The 22,556-nt window shown below is 38.5% G+C and overlaps 1 protein-coding gene across 8 annotated transcripts in view; it reads right to left on the minus strand.

Moving 5' to 3' along the window:
• Positions 1-22,556, minus strand: part of CACNA1G (calcium voltage-gated channel subunit alpha1 G) — a 208,070-nt gene that overhangs the window by 38,892 nt on the left and 146,622 nt on the right. For 6 of the 8 annotated variants that reach the window (XM_088138463.1, XM_088138462.1, XM_088138460.1 and 3 more), the window contains exons 24-30: positions 21,349-21,399; positions 11,412-11,563; positions 6,614-6,723; positions 4,569-4,702; positions 3,214-3,284; positions 1,523-1,601; positions 1,281-1,402 (exon numbers count right to left, since the gene is read on the minus strand). In XM_088138463.1, the coding sequence (XP_087994589.1) occupies positions 1,281-1,402; positions 1,523-1,601; positions 3,214-3,284; positions 4,569-4,702; positions 6,614-6,723; positions 11,412-11,563; positions 21,349-21,399 (719 nt within the window). The remainder of the gene's footprint in view (positions 1-1,280; positions 1,403-1,522; positions 1,602-3,213; positions 3,285-4,568; positions 4,703-6,613; positions 6,724-11,411; positions 11,564-21,348; positions 21,400-22,556) is intronic. The other 2 variants (XM_088138459.1, XM_088138465.1) reach the window with 1 other exon arrangement.

A 22,556-nucleotide genomic window follows, 5' to 3' on the forward strand; every position in this document is an offset into this window, starting at 1 on the left:
ATTGGCTAAGATCAAATGATTTCATGATTCCAACTGAATAGGCATAATCCACCAGAGCATTTGTAGGGGTGATTAGGGCCTGGGAAATGCCAATAACATCAATAATGTGCTGCGTTTGGTCATTGACATTGTTTAAAAACATTTACCTAACTCAGAAACTAATTGCCTTTACTCTGGTTTTACTCATATTAAGTCTGTCCATTTTGATTAGCGCTGGACAACTTTTTACTGGCCAAGTGACAAACTTGTACTTTAGCTAAAATAAAATAGCAGGTGGGTACGAAACAACAATGTGCATAAAATAGAGTCTTTTAAAATTGAGGTGGTTTAAAACGTTTCAAAACAAACCAACAAACAAGCAAATAAACTCCAGGAAAAAATATTTAAACATAAAATTAAAAGTACAAAAGAAAGTGTTCCTTTAAGACAATAAATTTGGATTAAAGAGAAACAGGTATAAAATGGTGGTTCACCTCTGATTTTCACAGTACAGGTAATTCTCGACTTACAACCACAATAGGGACTGGAAAATTTGTCATTAAGCGGGATGGTGGTTAAGCAAGGCATCACCCAATTTTACAACTTTGTTGCAGCAGTCGTTAAGTGAATCACGTGGTTCCCTATTCATTTTGCTTGTTGGAAGCCAGCTGGGAAGGTTGCAAAAGGTGATCACGTGACCCTGGAACACTAAAACTATCGTAAATATATGCTGGTTGCCAAGTGCCCAAATTTTGGTCACGTGACCGTGGGGATGCTGTGATGGTCATAAGTGTGATAGGTCTAAGTAACTTTTCTCAGTGCTGTTGTAACTTCAAACGATCGTTAAACGAATGGTTGTAAGCTGAGGACTACCTGTAAGCTATGCTGCCAAAGCTCAATTGCAGACTACAAAAAGATTCTGAGAGCTGCAAATGTCAGTGAGGGGCTGCATGGTTTTGTGGGTTGCCCATCCATGATCTTGATGATGTCACAGTCACAATGTGATCCCTGATTGGCTATGGTCATTCCATGAATAATGCAGAAAAAGGGAAAGCTTAATCAAGAATTGGGGGGAGCAGGAGGGGAAATAACACTTACTGTTGCAGAAATTAGAAGAAACAATTTGGATAAGTATATAATTTGTAATTCACATATATACCCTGAATACTGCTCCAGTATCTAACTTATACTTAAAATTCAAAGCATGGAAATATTCAAAACAGTAATTGTTTCAACTTTTCACAGCCTAAAAATGTATGTTATGTTCTTCTATTCAGCTTTTATACTGATGACAATTTTACCTTCATTATCCCATTCCAATTGTCTCCTGTGGATACCCGGAAGAGTGTGAGGAAAGCCATTCCAAAGTTGCGAAATGTTGCATGCCTCCCTAAACCCTCACAGGGATGAGTGTCATCACATTCTATATGAGCAATAAAAAAATAAAGACAATTTAGTCATAAAGGATTTTTTTTCTTTTTTGGAAAAACAACTTTATTCAACCACAAACAATTCTATAGATCAGGCAGTGCAGAGAACTTACCAAGATCCCCAAACAGCTCCACCCCAAGAGCTGCAAATATGAAAAACAACAACATGAAGAGAAGACCTAGATTCCCCACCTGCAAAGAGATAAGAAATGGAGGGGAAAAATACTCATTGAAGTTCTATCACCCAAGTAACTTTCACAATGAGGAATGTACATGCTATATTAGTCTCCCAAAGGTGTGAACATGCCACTCTCCGGATACTGCTGAATTAATTTTGTCAGTAAATATGGCCAACAGTGAGAGATGCTGGGAACTCTAATTCATCAATATTTGGAGGTCTGCAAGTTCCTGCCCCTGAATATGTCTCCTTTCCTTTTTCTTCTTTAGCTTTACCAAATCTCATCTGATCATTAGTCTAAACGCCAAGATTTCTTATGTGTATGAACAAATACAAGTGCTTTAAATCTAGATGTCCATAGTGTTGGAAATGAGAGAAGGACTTGCATCACGAGAAATGTTTCTGAAAGCTTCTCCTGGTCCCAAATGCCCAGCTGAATAAACAAACCAGTTTTAAATGTAAGGTGGTTTACTTACTCCGCTGGGTAACTTGCTCCAGTAAAAAAATTGGACAGGGTTTGAAAGTTTAAAAGATGAGCATATGTCTGCTCCATCAAGAGTTGTAGCTTTGGGATGCTGTGCTGCTGCATGGTGCATAAACACAACATGAAACTACCACCTGGCCCATTATATAGCATTAACAAGAAATCTTGTCTTCTACATCTGGTGCTTTTCAGATGCATTGGACCATGACACCAAATGGCCATGCTGCTTGGGAATTATGAGAATTAATACTTCTAAAGGGAACCAGGGTAAGGAAACCGGTTCAGGGTCTGGAAAATTAGCATTTCTGAGCCATGGAATTGGTCTTCACTCTGAAGATCAGAAAACATTCAGGGGGAAAAAAAAGTAGTTGAGTGCTTACATTTTCAGATTTTCATTTCTATTCCAGTTTTTAAATCCCAAACCAAGAACAATTTTATACCATTTGATTTGTGTGAATCATACTCAGAAATACAGTTGTCATGAGACCTTAACTAATTAGCTTTCCAGACTGGAGTCATTTCAAGGATCTCTCTTAAATTGGCACTAACTTTCCCACAATGCCTCTTGCTCATGGTTGGACAAATGTAGTGCTATTTTCCTCCTCCATCCCATCCCCTCTACTTCATTAATGCAAGCTGTTTATTTTTCTTTTTTTCTTTAATTGTTTTTAAACTGATAGATGGTTTCTGAGTTTGCACAATCCTAGCTTTTCCCCCTCTCTCTTCATTTTTCTCATTGCACCAAGTTACTGATTTACTCTGGGGTATGTATGTATGGGCACAAATGAATGCTTATATTTGACACAATTTTCTTGAAAAGGCTAAGCCCCCAACAAGATAGGAGGAAGCAAAGCTGTGATGATTAGCAAATGGATAACAAGACTGAACAGGAGGCAAATTATACTGAAAGACATATTGGAAAAGGAATTCTAACTGAAGTTACCCAATCACCAGGAGGGGGGAAAAAAAACAAAACAAAACAAAGCAAAACCAAAAAAAAGTGCTTTCAGCCAATCCACAACAAACAAAGTTCTAGCCATCAAGAAGACACAAATACAGGAACAAAATTCTCTGACTTCCCAAGATAAATAGACAACAAGGGAAACTTAACTGAAGTCTGGATGATTAGATTCAAAGGTTACCTGAGGCAGTGCCTGCATGACTGTATCCAGAAGAGCTCTCATCCCTACAGCCATCTTCAGCAATTTTAACACTACAGAAAACGAAAGGTTTATGATATCATTGCAACTATAATGATGGATGGAAAGGAAATGTAAATTTCAATATTCCCAACAAATACCCTAAGAATCGTGTCCTAACATCCTCCACTAAAAGTTAAAATGCAAGGCAATGTTTTATGGAGTCTTCAGCCTAGAACACTTCAAATGTGTTGGACTTCAATTCCCAAACTCCATACTTGGAAAGCTGTTCAGTGAGGTATCTATTATCAGAACATAGCACCTATGATCTATCCAGAGGTCCCAAGAATCAAGTTCCATTTCTTTCACTCACTAACTGAGGTGATGCCAACATTACAGCAGGAATGCAAAAGGGACCTTCCCCACCCCCACCCCCCACCCGGCAGTGACTCCTGCTACTGAGCAAAGCAGACCAGCTTGCAAAGGTCAGAAATTAATCTAATCTGCAGTTTATGAGAATTCACCTTTGATCTGAGGAAATAAGAAGCCAAGTATATGCCCACTGATTTAAATGGTACCAAGACTGAGGAAGAAATCAAAGTTGTATTCTTTGATTCTAAATCTAGGGCACAGCAAGAGCGAGCCTGTAATCTTCCAAGCTAAGGACTTTATAGCCTAATGTCACCAGCTCCACTTGTTCCATAATAAACTCCTTTAATATTTTGTTGCCTGGAGCAGATAACACCATGTATAATTCTCTTCTCTGGAATACAGTGGCAGAAATTAATCAGCGTAGTTGGGACCAAACACTTTTAATCCATTACTATTTGTAATGTTTGACACCCAACCAAGTGTTCACAGCAGTAACAGAAACCTGCTTTTGAGAAGACCTAAGGATGCTAGTCTAGGGTTGGAGAGACCCAGATACAAATCCCTGCTTATCCATGAAGCTCAGTGATCTTGGGTTGGTCAGGTTGTCTCAGCTTAACTATGTGCATAAAATGGGGGAAAGGGAGAACTTTGTGTGACATCTTAGGAGCACAGAAATGGAGGAAGCTCCTTCTGTTGAGTGAAACCACTAATTCATCTAGCCCATAATCAGTACTGGGGATGCAAGCGACCAAATATAATACTTTTTCCATGCAACACAATATTTATTACTAGACAATGGGTTAGCTACAATGGAGTTATTAACTTGATTAATAAGGCAAAATAATAGACCAAGATTAGCATTAGCCTCACAGTGGATGTATTTGTATACATGCTATGTGGAAGATTGTAGTATGCCAGGAATGATCAGTTCCTATTTTGTCAAAAGGTTTATGGATGGAGAGCCCCAGAAAGAATGGGGGACTGACCTCGAGCAATCCTTAGGACCCTCATAATGCGGATAATGGTAGGGTTGATGGGCAGTGATGCATTCACCTCAATCTCTTCCAGTGTGATCCCCATGATGGACAAGAGTACTATCGCTAGGTCTAATTGATTCCATCTGAAAGTGAAACAAAAATCAAATGGAAAAATCTGCTAAATTATTTTCTGGCAAAGGAGGGGGTTATGTGACAAAGGAATTCCAATCATTTTGGGCATTCATGCGTTCATGAACTGACACTCCACCTTTAGCAATTTTTGAGATGAAACAAATTAAACAAAAGATGTATTATTAGAATACAAATTTAGTCAAATCTGAATATACCACAACCTGGAATGGAGAAGGCAAAAATGAATTAATCTACAGGGCAACAGAAAGGATAAAAATATAACACTGACTTAATTTTCTTTAAATGCTTTATTCAAGCTACATTTCCCTAAATATTTTATTCAAGCTCTAACTGAACTTAGTTTGTCCAAAGTCTTTTTTCAAAAGATTTGCCCTAATGTTTAATCACTATGGTGGGACAGAATGCAAGGAAGGTTTTTAAGGTTATATGTCAAAGATGGGGTTCAAGTACAAATGAAGAACAAGATGCTCTTGAGGTAGAGGTATCATATTAATTCTATATGATCTGAGTTTATTCCATATGCTCACTATGTGTGTGTATATGTGTGCACATGTATCTGAGAGAGTTCTTCACAGTTTATTCAGCTCACTAAAATAATGCCAGATAACTAATACTGTGGAACCTTTTGCTTTGTGGCTACTACTCTACACCTAAATGCATTATTTGGGACTGCAGAACATCTCAAGAGATATGACAGTGGCACCAACAGCTGATGGGCAAATAAGATCCAAGGTCCCCATTTGGCGTGGATGGGCACATTTAAATTTTTGGGACCAGGTTATGAGCACAAAATGGCTACCATGACAAACATGACCATCGTTTGGTGAGATTGCTCTTCATCATCCCTTCTAATCTCCGCAAATAGTATCTAGCTTACCGTTGACATTTTACTGAATAGGTAGGCACACCAAGCTGCAGTCTCCTATAATTTTTTTTAAAAAGAATGCCTCCAGGATGAATGCACTTTCGGAAATAAAGATTATGTCTGAAGCTGGCATTTTACATTGCCACATGCTCATTACTCATTTTAAAAACATAAAGGAATAAAGGCATAAGGTTTAGTGGGCAACAAGGGAGGAGTCAGCATTTTCACTGGGGCCTATGAGGACTACAGTGAGGATCCAAGATATAGAAGAAAGAGGTGTGATGGGAACAGGATTGGTTCACATTAATAGTACAGTTGCTGCAAACCATAGACTTTTGCCTCCAGATGTGTTGGAGCAAAATACATCTGAAAGACATGAGTTTAGGGACAACTGCCTTATTATATGACTTTACTATAAGGCATTTAGCAAAACACTTACACCTTGGTACAGGGAAGCAGAAATTAAGAAAGATAGGCATCCACATTCTCTTATACTTCGGTATAAGTTCAACTGAATTAGCAGAGATGAAGTATTAGTGTAAGGAGCTGGAAACACTACTACAGATCACAGCTAAACTCAGCTAGTTTCAATGGGAAGTAAACCTGTCATCTTTCAATGAGTTTTGCCCATGTATTTCCATATTCTTTATTAAGTCATTAGCAGTTTATTACCAAACACGGTAAATAGATAGATAAAATTAATGTTTCTAACATATAAATCAAGAATGATCCTAGTATGATGAGGATCCACTTTAGAAAGACTTTGAGGTACAATTAAAAAGGCAGAAAATTACTATAAGGGTGCTCATATTTTTCCAGAAAGTTTTCTCTTTTTTTAACTGCCAAAGGAAAGGATACTATTTAGGTTTTCAACTAATTTTTCTGTTAATTAGTGCATTAGCATTTAGAATGGTCCAACAAGTCATCTACATCCACATATTTAGACATCACAAAGAACTGTAACTGGAAACTTTAGGAATGGGACTTTTTTGGGGGGGGAAAAAAGCCTTGCAATGTTATTCTGAATGATTATTACCTATCTTGGAAGAACCGACGAAACCCAAATGCAATGAGCTTGAAAACTGATTCCATGACAAAGATGACTGTGAAAATGTAATTGCAGATCTTCAGAGCTTCATCAAGAATCTGAAAATGGAGAGACAAATTGTAGGTTACTGAATGTCTTTAGGAGGATTTGGCTGCCCCTAACAGTCAAATTTCATTTTCAGCTGAATCCATTCTATCCTCTGTTTTATGAGAAAAACAGTGAATGACTAAATGAAGAGGAGGCTATAAATGTACGCATATCACACTCCTGGATAGTGTTCACTTTTGAAATGTTGCTGCCATTCCAAACAGAGAGATGATAAGGGCAAAAGTCAGCCCTTGAGACTTTTCAGGAAAGTTATACAACAACAACTACTACTAGTACAAGCTCGGAGCCTGGAAATCATGAGGACTTCATATTCTCATTGGTTTTTGCCCATGCAAGAGATCTGGAAGAGTGGACACCCTTCCCATCCCTTGGTTAAGAGAATGCCATCTGCAGGGATTCCAGAAAACAGCCTTCTCATTAGCAGCCCCACTTCTTTAAAACAGCATCCTCCCCCCTCCTCCAAAATAGACTAGATCCTTCCTTGTTAATATTCCAGAAAACTAGAATATTAACAATATTAACGACATTCCTCCCAACCAATAATGACACATGTGGCTTTTCTGGGAAGGAGACAACCTATCAAATCCTTCTAGAGTTCCCTTTTCAACCAGCTTCTTCCTAATTGATACAGTAATGTCAGAATATCCCTTTAAATCATTTAAATCAACAGGTTGAGAAAATGGGGTAAATATTTGAACTTTTTTAAAGCATAAAGGGGCTTCTGTTTTTAAATGTATCTTTTCCCTACCTGTCTCCTGCCTTGCCTAATCTTCTTAGGTTTGCTCAATTTTTAAATGCTTTTCTTCTTGTTCTCTATGTGTCCCAACCAATCAAGAAACGTGAACCAGGGTGGTAGTGTCATGGCGCTAAATGGTGTGTCAGATTGGTTTATATGGTAATATCCTGCCAATGAGGTGCTAATATTAGTGCTAATATTCTATTCAACAGATAGAAACTATATTAGTCTATTCCAAAGCAACCAGCCTGATCCTGTCCAATTGACAACAGAACCACTTTATGATCAGATTTCTTGCTCCAGCTAAGGGAATTGTCAGGTAGAAGGAAGTTTCTGGTATTACGTATTGGGTCACAAAACTCACATTAATTCACAGTGAATCCAATGTTTCAATGAAAATTATGTAGCATTTACTGACAAAATATACATTCAGTTCCATATCCAACTTACTTGGATCACTGTATTGGTATGACAACTATTACTATATCTAGATGCCGAGACTGGCTGATGGAATTAGCTAAACATTTGTGTAAGAAAGCAACAATGATTGCATGCTTTTGTGATTCATAATCAATACATTCCACTGAGCAAAACCAGTCACTGTTCAGACACAGTTAACAACCTATTTCAGCATGAAATTTACAGGATCATAGTACAAGCATCCTGCAACATGTACAAGATGAACCAGCCACCGAGGTCACATACTCTCATATTTTCTCATCATTTGTTTTATATTAGACTTTTGAGAACTATTGCGCTTCCATGTCTACTTCACCTTTGTTTTTCTATGTCATTTATTCCTTCTCAAAGCAGTAGGAAATAACAATAAACCCAGTATGCAAATTGGCAGCCATTTCCAACTAACTGTCATAAGTAAGTGATTTGGAAGTACACTGTAAGCAGTTCTTATAATTTGAATGTGATCCTAAATGGAAGAGTGTGCCTGCTAATGGAGCAGGGAGTAGCTGCTCAGCCAAAAAGCTGAATCATCACAGCAGAAAGAAAGAGAGGCCCTTAGTTTTGGGTCCTGCTGAAAAATAAATTGTTGAGGCTACAGAACAGGTTGGACTGTTACTTCATGCAGTCACGGGGTTAAATGAGGTTAATCATTTCAGGATTCTGGAGATTAGCAACAACAGTAAAATCAGCATTTATACTTTGCTTATATATATCCAACCAGATTCCAGAAACAGCCTTGGATATTATTAATTCCCACCACCATCACCACCAACAACAACAAAAAACCCTTAGGGCAAAATGGTCTATTCTTGCAGCGTAGTCTAGTCATACTCCAGTATCTCAACCACTACGCTCTATTGGCTCTCAGTCCTTTCTTATTTAGTCTCCATTTTTGCCTCCAAGAACAGGAGTGTATGTATATGCATATGGGTATGTATGTGTGTGTGTGTGGGGGGATATGAGTGTATATGTATGTATGTATACACACTCACACACACACACACATACATGCGTACACACTTCCAGGGCTCCTGTGATTTCTCATTAGCATTTCTGCTTCAAAGCCAGACCAATTTACTTCTGGCTGGACTTTCCAAATTTAAATGGGAAAACTGTTTTGAAATTTGAGAGACTAGAGCTCCCTAGGAGGCAGGACAGATTTCCCAAATCTCCCCCTGCCCTCCCTGCCAAAAGTTTTCTGGGTTGTTGTTGTTGTTGTTGTTGTTTTGGCATTCTTCTATCCTACTAGCTGGAAAGGTGAGTGTCCTCATACCAAGTTTTGGGGTGGGCAGTCAGACATATTATGTTTTATTTTTTTGCTTCATCACAAAAACAAGGGTGGCAATGCAAAGACAGAGGATGAGGAAATGGCAGGAGGCCAATTTTAGCACTTCCTCAGCCATCTGGATGGAGTGCTGGCTGGCTCTGCTAACAGTTATGGTGGAGGCTGTTGTGATCCTCGATCTGAGGGTCTGGGGAGGGACCGGGTGAAGGAAATGTGATGGCGTAAAAGTGTTGAGGGGAATCATGAGTGTCACAGGCATTTCTTTTCTTTAAATTTCTCAGTCCATTGAATCCCCACAGTGCATTTGTGTGGTCAGATGCATTACATCTCTAGTGGATTGTGAACTGAGGTGTGTCTAGATGGAAAGGGAAAAATCTCTGGAAAATCGGCTTCTTCCAGTTTGCCAGTGGAGGATTCTAATGGTATGCAGCGAGAAGGAATAAGAGGCCTGCTGTGGCCATTTTCTATACTTTAAAATTGGAAACACTTTTCATACATAAACAGCCCATAAATTAAATCCAAGGAGATAAAAATTTGGCAGTGTTAGTCATCATCAGACAAAAATAAATGGTTGCAATAGTAGAGAATACATGTATCTCAGAGTTTGCTTGGTTCTTGATGTTGTCTGTGCTTAGTTGTTTTCTTGCAGATGTTTCATTAACATGTTACCTAGTCTGATAATGAATCACCTGTAAGAGGAAAAGTAAGCTCAGAGAACACTGAAAACCCCACAGAACTAAATGGATTAACTTAATTTTAATTAATTTAAATTAATTAAGTTTGCCTTAAGCTTCACCCTGGATGCGAGAACTTTAGAAGAATTGCAAGGATTCTTCAGTATGCATGTCTCCATGATAAACCAGGCAAAACAAACATACAGTATTCAACCACAGAGCACTAAAGCTACCAGGTATTATGAGGTTAAGAACCAGAAAATTGGTGGGTAATTTGAGTCTAAGACAAATGGCAGAAACAGCATTCTGAATGAGTAAAAAGTCACCCCCTTTAGCTCTTCCTTGGGAAACATTTTTCTCAAGCACTAAGGTTGGCATCTTGACCACTTCTACCTTAGTAGCAGTTAAAACTAAAGGGACAAATTCTGTAATTCAATAATGGAGCCACTTGTACAGAGAAGACTCCGCTTCACTGGAGCTGTATAAGCAGAGGCTAGACAGCCATCTGGTTGGATGCTTAACTGGGATTCCTGAGGGTGGACTCAGGGGCCTAAATGGCATCTTCCAACTCCTGTAAGATTTACAAAAGGAGATCTTTAGAAAGAATTTCCCACTGAGATTATCCATCAAGGAGGTTTAAGATGTAGACCCAGGAAGGTCCATTACCAGAGTGGATCCTCTATTTAATCTTTCAGGTTGGTTATTTATTTATTTATTTATTTATTTATTTATTTATATAACAGATTATGTAGACAATGTATCTGAAAATGTGAATTCATGGAAAGAAGTCTCTCAGTAATGAAAAGCTTTGGGATTGAAAGAAACTACACAGAATTTTCAACTTTCAGGATTATTTTATACATAATGAAAGTCTTTCATGCAAAGCAACCTTGTAGGTATTGTAACTCATTCTTTCATTTAGGCTGTAATATATGAAACATATTGCATGTCCGCAACCCAAATGAACATATGTTGGAAACCATGCCCCTGAGCCCATAGGAATGCAAGTTATTTGAACTTCATGAATTCTGCTATGAATTGATGTCATCTGCAAATACTGTATAATACAACTCTTTGGAAAAAAATACCAAAGTACATTTAAAAGTGCAGATATTTTGATTTTATATCTATCTATCTATCTATCTATCTATCTATCTATCTATCTATCTATCTATCTATCTATCTATCTAAAGAAATATGGGCTTTGTGAAAGAGTATGTTAAAAAATATTCAAATCAATCATATTTGGCTGAGATCCAATGTATTTACTTAAATAAGAATGTCCATGTGTGTGTTTGTAACAGGTTCAGTCAGAACTAAGGAACTGAATCTGACCCCAGGACTGGATCCCCAATGCCACCCCAAGTGAAAAAAGTGAAGATCTATCAACATGCCACTTAGTGTGGTAGTAAATTTCTTTTCCTGCTCCAACTGTTCTATTTCAGTTAACAGAGATGCAGGAATTCTAATTCCTTCTGGGAAAGATGATAATATCCACTATTGACCAACACTTTTCTATCCTACCTCGGGCTGCTGGTAATGCTCCATGGCCATGGTGATGACATTGAGCCCAATCACACCTGTGATGAATAAATCCAGATAATGGGTGGTGCACATTTGGTGAATCAGAAGTCGGAAGCGAGAATAATCAGAGTAGTACGGTTTACACTGTGCTTCTGAAAAGGAAAAAGTAAAGAAGTTCAGAAAAATTTCCCCTTTTCCCAAGCCCAGGTTCAGCACTGGCTTTCAAATTCATTCAAGTAAGTTTTTTCACAAGAGTGGGGTAGGGCAAAACGTGATTGTAAACCACTATAATTAATGCACAGCAAGACAGGAGGTTCATGTACCTGTTTGAACAATTGCAATAAAACATGCACAACAGCCAGGCTTCTGGGATTAGATATAAGGTGAGTAAAGAATAGAATCATTTCAGGTTTCAAGAGCATTTTAGTAAAAAGATTATTGTTTATATATTACACATTCATTTTAATCGCTGTAGAAAGAAAACAAACACTACCAGACTTGGAAGCATGTGACCTATGTTATTATATACAAAAACAGTGGCCTGAAGTATACTAGCATGGGATACTGAAAATCCTATGGGCAGCATCAAAATCTAGGGAAGGGGCAACTTGGAGACAACATACAAAGCCTTTTGACAAAGACAACTGGAGGATAGTAATCTTGTATGTAAAGTTCATTCATAATATATGTAGGGTAGAAATGATGTGGTGGAATAATTGCATGTCTATGACATACATCTTCTGTTTTACAATGCCCAGATAACCTGAAACCTTGTATATGTCAAGCGTGTGCTCTACAGAATAGCCAAGAATGTAGTGCACTTAAGACAGTGAACAGATAAAAGGGTACTGGCTGGGGAATTCTGGGAGTTGAAGTCCACACACCTTAAAGTTGTCAAGGTTGAGAAACACTGCTGTATAGGGTAGCATTTTACAGTAAAATATGGAAACTTAAAAGGGATAAGTAGACAAACATTTGTAGAAATATCTGAAAAAAAGCAAACACCTCACAGAGCATTTCAAAGTACATGCTAGAGGAGTAGAGGAAAAAAAGTCGAAACGTCTTAAGTTCTCAATTCCAGGAAAACAGTTTATGAAAAAATGTGGGTGAATGCTCAGAAATAAATGATCTTCCATTTAAGTGTGATTGCTAAAATGCAGCCGTTCCTGTTAATCTCTGATGTTTGTCTGCATCAGGGATGACACTTTCTCTTTAGACCCCGAATGTTCCAGCAGATAAACTCATTATACACCTAATCTCTAATGAGGAAATGTCAAGTCTATAATTCAGGGCAATTTTCAAAGAGGCATTATAATGCAACATTAAATGAAAAGGACTGTCTTGAAGATGTCAGAGCACAACATTATGCCTGCAATTAAATGATCAACTGGTTATGAAAATGATTGAGCCAAGGGAATTGAATGGTATGGTATTTAGCAACACTGAACAAATATAAGATTTCATTTTGGGTGGGGGGAGTATGGGTATTTGTGACTATAAAGAAAAGCTAAATTTAGGAAGCAGTTTTGCATGAAGGGGGCATCCAATTTGCTTCTCAGGTAGTCAAATGCTGATGTTTTAATTCCATCTCAGGCACCCATCGACTTGTTGGTCCTTTTGCATGGTGGAAGGACAATCTCGTCCCTCTCTGCAAACCTCAGGTGAGTCACAGCTCCTCATATAAAGATCCCTCCATGTAAATACCCAGTTTGTGTTATCTTTCCACCTTATTTGATATGAAAGAATCAAATGTGCATGATGCATGTGAAGTTCTGCCCAAATCACATTATGTCAGTAACATAGCACTGATAACACAAACCTCTTCTCCCTATGCAAAATGCTTATTTGGATATGTAAGGGACTGAGTTTGGGTTTATTGTTGCAGGCAGAAATTACGCTATTTATCTCCTACTTGCTTAAGTGGAAAGAAATATCTCCTTGAGACTCTACTTTTTGGAACTGAAGAGAAGAAGAAAAATGTTGTACTGAACTCTGTGAATTTTGGCCCAATGATCCTAAATATTTGCATCAGTATTTCAAAATAAGAGACAGCAGAGATAACTTGCTGCCGGTCTACATGACATCTGACCCTGAATGCCATGGTATAATATGAAAATTGAGACATACAAGATGAATTTGTATGCTCAATACATTTCTAAAAACAACAACAAAAACTAGACAGGTTGGTAGCTGGCTGAATCACAACTTTCATCAGAGGTCTAACATTCTGCATAAATATCCATAAAAACTGAGCTATCTCAATGGTATTATGCAAAACTATGAAGAGGAAATTAACTAAAATGTCTGAATAAAATTAAGTTATGAACTGGGGTCCTGGCTATGAACCAAGTTATAATTTCAAAGAGAACCCCCATTCTAATTTGCTGTTCTCTTATTGTTCAATGCTTATCCATAATTCACATCCAGGCAGGGAAAAATGTCACCATTTCTGTCTTTTCTTTGGGAGGATTTATTTATGAATAATTACACTGGCATCCAAGGGTTCAGCTATGATTGGCAGATTAATTCCAAACAATAACAAAAGAGGCTGTTAATATATAGCAGGGATTTATACGGAGATTGCAAAATGTTACTTGCATAGCAACAAAGCATGTGGCAGCATAATCTTATAAGCAGGGTTGCTCATTTCCCATTCCCTAGGCGGTGGTGAAGACAGACATCGTATTTAAGTAAAAGCACAGGGAGGTTATTCACCTGCAGTGTGAATCCAGCTTCACAGGTTACACACCATGTATATATTTTGTCCAGCTGAATCCCAGATCACTCTCAGCCTTTCCAAGGTAAAGGAGCAATTTACCTTGTTTTGTTTTCTTTCTCCTTTTCCCACCAAAGGCCATGTATCTTTTTATCTGTTTTTCCATTCACTTTTTTTATACATTAAAAAAAGGAAAATGTTTAGAAACAGTTGCAAAACAATTCTGCACAATGTGGAAGGAGGCACACTGATCCTGCCAGCTTCGGTACCCAGCACTCAGGACTGGAGGGAAAAAATCGCGCTTTTAAATGAGAAAAAGGCTGCATGCTCCAACAGCCGCCCCTTCCCCTCAGCACTTCTTTTAGTCTGTCTTCACCACGTATTTGTAACTATAATCCCACCCAGTGATTCAAGGACACTCACTATTACCCTTTTTTTTATTTTAAAAAAGTTGTTATCAAAATTATTTTGATAAATTGGTAGCGCCATATTTAGAAATGTTTCTGTATCTGCCAATAATGTTATTAATATGGGATTTAGTCAGCCCTGCTTCGAAATCTTGCTAACCACTAGCTTTGTCATGCTTGGCATTCCAGTCATGCATATTAGAGGAAATTATACCTTTTACCTTGAAAAGAACCATACCTAGTGACCCCATGCTTCCTGTGGGCTTTAAATTAACAGCTCCTGATTTTAGGTGGGCAGGGAACCTTATTTTCAAATACCAATATTATTTCTTTTTAGGAGATATAAAGAAGCCAGATTTATGATTGTTTGTAAATGTTGGTACTCAGGAGCCTTTTAGATACCTTAAATCCATGCCCCCCTCTGAAACAGCATTGTTTGTCCCTGTAAGTATATATCTTGGGAAATACAGACACCTGTTCAAGTGATGAATCACACCAAATAACACAATACCACAAATAGTGCTACAATACACTGGGATTAAGGATGACAGGAATGCTGCAATTAGTTTGGAAGATTCTAGAAGAATTGAGATAACATCCTGTCACTGAGAAACCAGTGGGATTTTGTGTGTGTTTATGTGTGTGCATATAGGAGAGAAAAGGAAGGAAGGAAGATAAAATGATTAAAAACGTGCATCAACTGGGAGATACAGCAAAAAAGCCACAGTGAAACACCAGATATTGGCAGATGATAAAAACAGGTTTTAAATCAAGCTGCTTTGTTATGGCCCAGTGGAAAAGGAGTGGACGTACATTGATTTAAACTCATCCTGATTCAGTCAAAAAGTAGAACCCGAACAAATAAGGTTGCTTTATCTATAAAAAGCAAAGCATCTGTTCATGTAATGCATTTACATGGAGTTGGTTTTCAGATATCTGTTTATGCTCCCAGCAGGTAATTTCAGTCTTCCCTTTCAAATCACTTGGAAAATTATATGTAAGTTCCCATCTCTCTCTGAATTATTTTTCTATTTTTCTATTTCATGTTCACACCAGAGAGAATTTTAAAAATGTGATGATATTATTGAAGGATATTGTCTGACATGTCAGAACAATGATGTCCATGCCTTAACCTCCTTGTGACGAATAAACCCGCCAATGGAAAGCCCTCTTTTATTCACCATGCATGTAGGATGTAGCCTGAAGCTGGTGAAACTTCTTTTTTTTCCCCACAGATTTTCTAGAATGATGTTCTGAAGAGATCTAGGGTGGCAGCTGTAACCAGCTGTCTAATAGCATTGGCATTTATATATCATTTTGAATGGCACCTGAAGTGGCTGGAGTTGCTTAATGTTTCACAGGCAGGGAGCTGAATGCTCCCTCAAGCTTTCGCAGAATGGAGGAGAGGTCAGGGAAACAGCATCACTAAGCAGCTGGATTTACAAACTGTCCAGGGAATATTAAGTTCAAGGTGATGTGCATGGAAGGAATGTTGACATTTACAGAAGTGGCTTTATTAGTCTTTTTAGTGAATGGCATTAAAAAAAAGCAAAGTGGAAAATGGTTAAATTATTCCCATTGAGGTTTAGTTATAATAGGCAGCATCTTCAAAAATAAAATATCCACTCCAAACCAGCAACCAACACAAAGAGACTACGCAAATATAGGACATACTTTCCCACAATGTACAACTTGTAAAATGCAAAAGCAAGAATAGCCAACCTGCATTTTCACATACAAATTACTCATTAGGATATGGAAAGTTTGCACAAGGCGATACAGCATTACTTGTTTCCTTGCATCACACACACTTAGATGCTCCATCCTTTCACACTAACAAGCACTGCAGGTTACATTTGATAACACTAATATCAGTCTCAGGCAGCAACAAAGAAAGCACAAAGTACAGCTTTGAAAATAACACATACAAAAGCTGAGAACTATGAGATTATTTCTGAGCCTGCTGTGGAGAATGGCCCTTTTTGAATAAACCCAACACATTCAAAACACAATGAAACACTCAAATATATACCTCAACATAACAATGATTGCTTAACCACACTGAAATTGCACATCTAGATGTTCTCCCAGTATATGTCCACAAGGAGACTCGAGATTAGCCTCCCAACCCATATAGAGAATATGGATACACAAATACACTGAAATGAAATGTAAAAAATGGTAACATCGAGGAGATTTAGGATTCAGTAAAACAAGCTGGGTCAATTTTAATTATGTCATAATATGTGGATAAATATCTTCTGGCTTATTCTTTTTCATTACATTTTAAAAAACACTAGGTATTTTCTTTAGAGCTGCATCTCAGATGAACTTGGCACCTCGGGTACTGGGATAAAGGACACCACCCTTAAAGAGGCACTGCATCCATTTAGCCCCCAGCACCTTCAGATAATTGACTAACTTGAAAAAGGTTCTCTGCTAACTGGCTCTGGGCTGTTCAGCTCATTTGTCAAATTCGTGTCATAGGTCTTGGCTTTCTGGAGAGTGTCTTCTTCCCATACACAGCTGACCAGATGTTCAGCTATGTTCAGGAAGGCCTTCCTGCATGGTCACTGAGGTAGAAAAGCTTCTGAAGGCTATCGGACAAAATTTATTCAGTCTGGTTTCAGATGACAGTATCTGACTGCAATGATCTCCTGGAAGCCACCAAGAAAACCATTTATTGGATATTGAATAAAGGTAAAGCCTTAAGCTGAACCACAGAGAAATTGTGTTTGTCTGTGTGTTTTTAATTGTCTTTCAAACTTAAAGGCAGTATGGTTAATTGGACAAGGCCTGATGCTATGACCGGTTCTGTTCCCAGGCCTAGGGTTAGTGTATTAGTGGAGCCCCTCTCATATTTTTTGACTGTTATGGCTATTTTGTCTGGGCTGTTATTTGTTTTTGTTGTTGTGTTTCTAATTGTTTCAAATTGCATATTAGACGTTGTAAGCCACCCAGAGTCTTTTGGAGCTGGAGGCTGTAATACATCAAAATAACAGTAATAATAATAATGATAATAATAATGTTTGCTTTAGTGTAAAATCATTGGTTATGCTGGATCAGAATGATAGAACTTGCAGAAATCACATGCGCTTTTACAGATGGTCCTTGTTAATGACAACTGGGATTGGCAACTCCATTGGTAAGTGACTGCAATTGATTTACGATCTCACTTCCGCCACAGTCGTTAAACTAGTCATCCATGGACATTAAGCAAGACATCATGTGACTGCAACTTGTGATTTTATTGCCAGCTTCTCCATTGGTTCTGCTTGTCAGAAGCTGTCTGTGAAGCACACAAATGTTGATCACATGACTGAGATGCTGCAACAGTTGCAAACACCTCAGTTGTGAAGCACCCAAATCTTGATCACATCACCATGGGGACACTGTGGCAGTCATAAGTGTGAGGACTGGTCATAAAGTTAGTTTTTCAGCACCGTTGTAACTTTGAACAGTTGCTAAATAGGGCAGTCATTAAGCGAGGACTACCTGTATTGAGACTTGTGTTAATTGATGAGACATGCATCAGAAAACAATAGCATTTTCCCCTTGGGTTGGAAACAATAGGAAGATCTGATTTTTCCCTGACATGCTAGTTTTTATATATGTATAGATTTTGTTGTTTTAGTAAGGAACAACATTCCCTGGTACAAGTTCCTAGGTAAGCTTGGGCTCAGTTTAGATATGAGATTGTCTTCTATATACTTACTCAGTTGATGGAAGTATATCATGAAAGTAATTTTAACTAATCTTAGAGGAATATACTTCCATCAAAAATAACAGGCACAAATATTGTCCAGACTGCAACAAAATCATCCTTCCATTTTATACCAATTTATTAATGCTTTAACTTAATGCTTTAAGAAACAAGGGGCCACAACATTGTATAGTCGCAAACAGAATATAATTCTTCAGTCCTGCTAACTGGAATCATGTCTGTGATAGCAGCATAAAGAATGTGAACAGTGAGCATGACTGGGGGCTGGCTGTTCAGGTCTCTAGTAATTTGATCATACTGTGGCTTGGATTCTCCCCTAGGTGCAAACCAGCTGTAATGTTATGTAGGAATGACCTTGGGAGACAGGAGGAAGAGGTGCCGACTGAACAACTGGCATATAAAAGACATCTCAGTCCACAGAAGCAGAGGGGTGTGTGGGAAGTGTTTCAGAAGGGACCCTCCCTAGTTTTCCAGAGAGTAAAAGGAAAGCCTGGGGGGGGGGATGCTTTCAGTATTGCAAAGTTCTGTTAATGTAATCTTACAATAAAGATAGGGTTAGTACTCATGGTTGTGTTTCTTGCCTGAACTACCTTGAAGGGCTAACACTAACTGTGTCAACTGGATTCTAAAACAAGGCCTCAAAAGTGGACCAGAGAGAGAAAAACCCTTTCCTACGTTCTGCTCTAGGCAGCAGAATGCTCAAGCTAGTAACTTCAGCACTGCAACTGACTACTTCTGGACTTGTCCTCCTTGATGTTCAACTGCATTATCATCTATTTCTGCCACATCTTTTCATGTAAGTGAAGGAGCCACAAAGGTCAACTCCATGACAGAGGATGTGGGTGTTGGTTTCTGTACTTGTAGAATCCTCTTAAGAAAACTTGGGATATGCCTTTTTTTTAAAAAAAAAATTGAAATAAAGACATAATTTCAAAATTATATGTTTCAAATGACACCAATTCCAATTTCAGAAAAAAACTTTACAAGAATGGCAAGAAATTGTTAGCAAATTTATATGGAGTAGAAAACAAACAAACAAACCCAGAGATAAATTTAAAGTTTTACAACATTCAAAAGACAGAGGCGGTCTTGCTCTTCCAAATTTCAAACTTGTATTATAGAGCAACCTGTTTGTCATGGTTAAGAGAGGGGATCTGCCTTTAAGAACACACCTAGTTTAGGAATTGGTGCCCAGGGGGACTTAACAGGAGTTGTCTTCTAAAGTGTGAGGGTTGCAACCACTCCATTGTCACCCTCCTGCCACCGCCATGCAATGGGTCATTTTACACTCTCCCTGTCTGAGTTCCCTCTCCAAATGTGTTGGTGGGATGCAGCTGTGGCCAGAAGGCAGGGGTAGGGCTCCAGTTGCCCACCCCCCCACTCCACTGCCAGAGGAAGGGAATTTACCTCATGAGTACACCCTCCTCAGTTGCTATCCCTGCTTAGACATCCAGGCTGTATTCCTGCCACTCATCTTTATTCCAGTACATGGGCTGAGACAGAGAAATTAGTCAACAAACAGCCCAAATGGATCCTTTCTCTATACCAATGTTTCTCAACCTTGGCAGCTTTAAGATGGGTGGACTTCAGCTCCCAGAATTTCCCCAGTGGGGAAATTCTGGGAGTTGAAGTCCACCCATCTTAAAGTTGCCAAGGTTGAGAAACACTGCTCTATACCATGTCATACTGTGAAATATGGGCAATAACACATGTAGCCTTTTGTTGTAACTATGAAACATGTGGCTTGGGTAACACCATTCAGCTTCTGCAGAGTCATTCTTCCCATGCCTTACACCTATACCATGTATAGATATAGTTCTTGCAGCCTCAGAAATAATGAAGAGGACTGAGGGTCAAAGGTAAATCAAATTCACCCTAAGATAAATCTGAATATAAGGTATACCCAAGACACATATAGGAAAAGACACATATAGGACATCAAATGTGGGGATGGCTAGCCCCTTAGAGGCCTGTTGTCTTCAGCCCCAGAATCCATCATTTTCTTGGACTTTCTCTTTTTGGTAATGTTTTGTATAAATGTTTATGTGCTATGCATTTATATATATTTATTGTTTTAATGGTTTGTGTGAGCTGCCCAGAGTCCCCCAATGGGGGGAGATGGGTGGAGATAAATTTAATAAATAAATAAATAAAAAATAAATAAAAAGGCAATCAGGCCTGATGCAATTAGAGGTAGAGTGAATGCATTAACGCCTTTCATGCTGGATTTATTCTATTGCTGCTATGCTAGAAGAATTTAAGCAAATATAAACCGCTTTCTTCTAATGTGGGAAGAACACTGGGTTCAGAAATGCATAAAACGAGTCACCAGCAGTTAGTGTGTTGACTGCCTTTCTTATGGGCAATGCAAAAAAAAAAAAAAAATCCTTATCAAATTTCCATGCATCACTGAAAATTTGATCAAGATTAGGATTCTCTTCTTTTCTGAATTCTCTGGGAAACTTGGAGAAGGAATCATTTTAAATTTCCTTAAACTTTGGCAAGGGGGGTAGGTGAGAAGCAGTAAGTGTTTCTTTCTCCCTTTCTCTCTCTGCTTCTCTCCAAAGTCCAGCCCAAAGGAAGAGGAACATGCACAGAACCTGGGAGAAAAGCATGGGCCTGCAAGCTATAAACGGTGGCTGACTATAGCTATCAAGGAGAGGCAGAGCCTGCAGGACCCACAGTTGTGTAAAGGGCTAAGCCATTCAGAGGCAGAACATTGCAGGGCTGAGTGACACATATAGAATAGCTCTAAAGTAGATGACCCCAGCATCATCCAAAAATCTCTTTCTGAAAGCAGCAAAAGAGGAAAAAAGCCAGACAATGTTTATGATGAGCAATAAAATTACACTAAAACCAAGTAAATGTATAAATATCCTGAGTTAATTGTGTCAGTGATAGGTCAAGCCTGCAGATGTTTAAAAGAAAAGAAAACAAAACAGAACAAAACATGCAGACTACAGAGGGAGCGAAGAAAGACCTTCCACTACACACAGTCTAGCGAGATGGCTCATAGCACCAGTGGCCAGCCGTTAAGTCACACAGCATGGCAATTCACGTGAGACAAAGACGGCAAGGACATCCCAGTACCTGGCACTGCACTGGCTGAGCTGTCCATTATTACATCATCCAGCATTAGATCTAGAAGAACGAAAGGGCATTAAATCACCGGAGAGGACAGGAGGCAGATCCTTCATCCCACTTTCAGCATTCATCACTGCTTTGACAAGGCAAACCAAGAGCTCCAGGGCCCTAAGACCTTTCCTATGAGATATCCAATGGCGTTTATAGGGAAGCAATGTGCAGACCATGGAATGCAACTCCACCCCATGGAAACAGCCAGAGTTTCTTTCTGTGCTGTGACCCACTTGAGCTTTTAAGCCAAACATATTATGGACTATCCTTTATAAGGTGCCTCAGTCGGCCTCCTTCAATCTGTGCCTACTCTCCTGGAAGGCATCGACCTGAGGAAGGCTGTACTAGAAGATCGGGACGAGTCCTTCTCTTTCTCCACCCCTGCCCCCACACCACTGCAGCCTCGTTATCAGAGTTTACCTTGGTATTCAGATTAAAATCTTCAAGATAGCTTTCGTGAGTGAGTATGAATTAATAATATTAATACTGTTAGATATTTAGGATAAAACAGGGCTTTAGAAATTCTTTAGAATAATGCAACCACTAATCTTGAAGATTTTTTTTTCTTTCTGAAGCAAGTACTCCCCTCTTCCTATCAGTTCCCCAAACCAAAAAGCACATTTTTACCCAATTCATAATTCCTGAACCTACATCCAAATTAATGGAAAATTATACATCAGTATACATACTTATTCCAAATTTTGTGAAGCATTTTGCAACTCAGAAAAAGAGACAGAGAGAAATCTGTGCAAAAATCCATATATTAGGAAAAGGGGCGCACCCAAAACCACTATGTTAAAGATAATTATTTCCAAACATTTTGTACATTAAGAAAGATGTGGACAAAAGTGCATGTGAAATTTTTACATATGCAAGTTCTTAATGCACCTTTTCATTGCAAACTAATGCAGAAAAGAGACCAGATGAAGTTACAGCTGGAAAAATGGGATTATGAACATAAACAAACTTGACAGATTTATCTACTTTGAGTGACATTTGGGCATGGTATATATTTTTAATTAGGTATGCATATGGGGTGCTTCCATTCCAGTAATACAAGCTCTTGGAAACAGAATAAGTTAATCTTTGCATGATCTCTGCATTATGAGCCTTGGAATTAATATTACGTGGCATAGGACAGAATAAGTTTCTCCACTGTGAAA

The sequence above is a fragment of the Python bivittatus genome, unplaced genomic scaffold (assembly GCF_059951505.1).
Source record: "Python bivittatus isolate LINGU-HERP-01145 unplaced genomic scaffold, Pbiv_v1 ctg000220_np1212, whole genome shotgun sequence".
NCBI lineage: Eukaryota > Metazoa > Chordata > Lepidosauria > Squamata > Pythonidae > Python > Python bivittatus.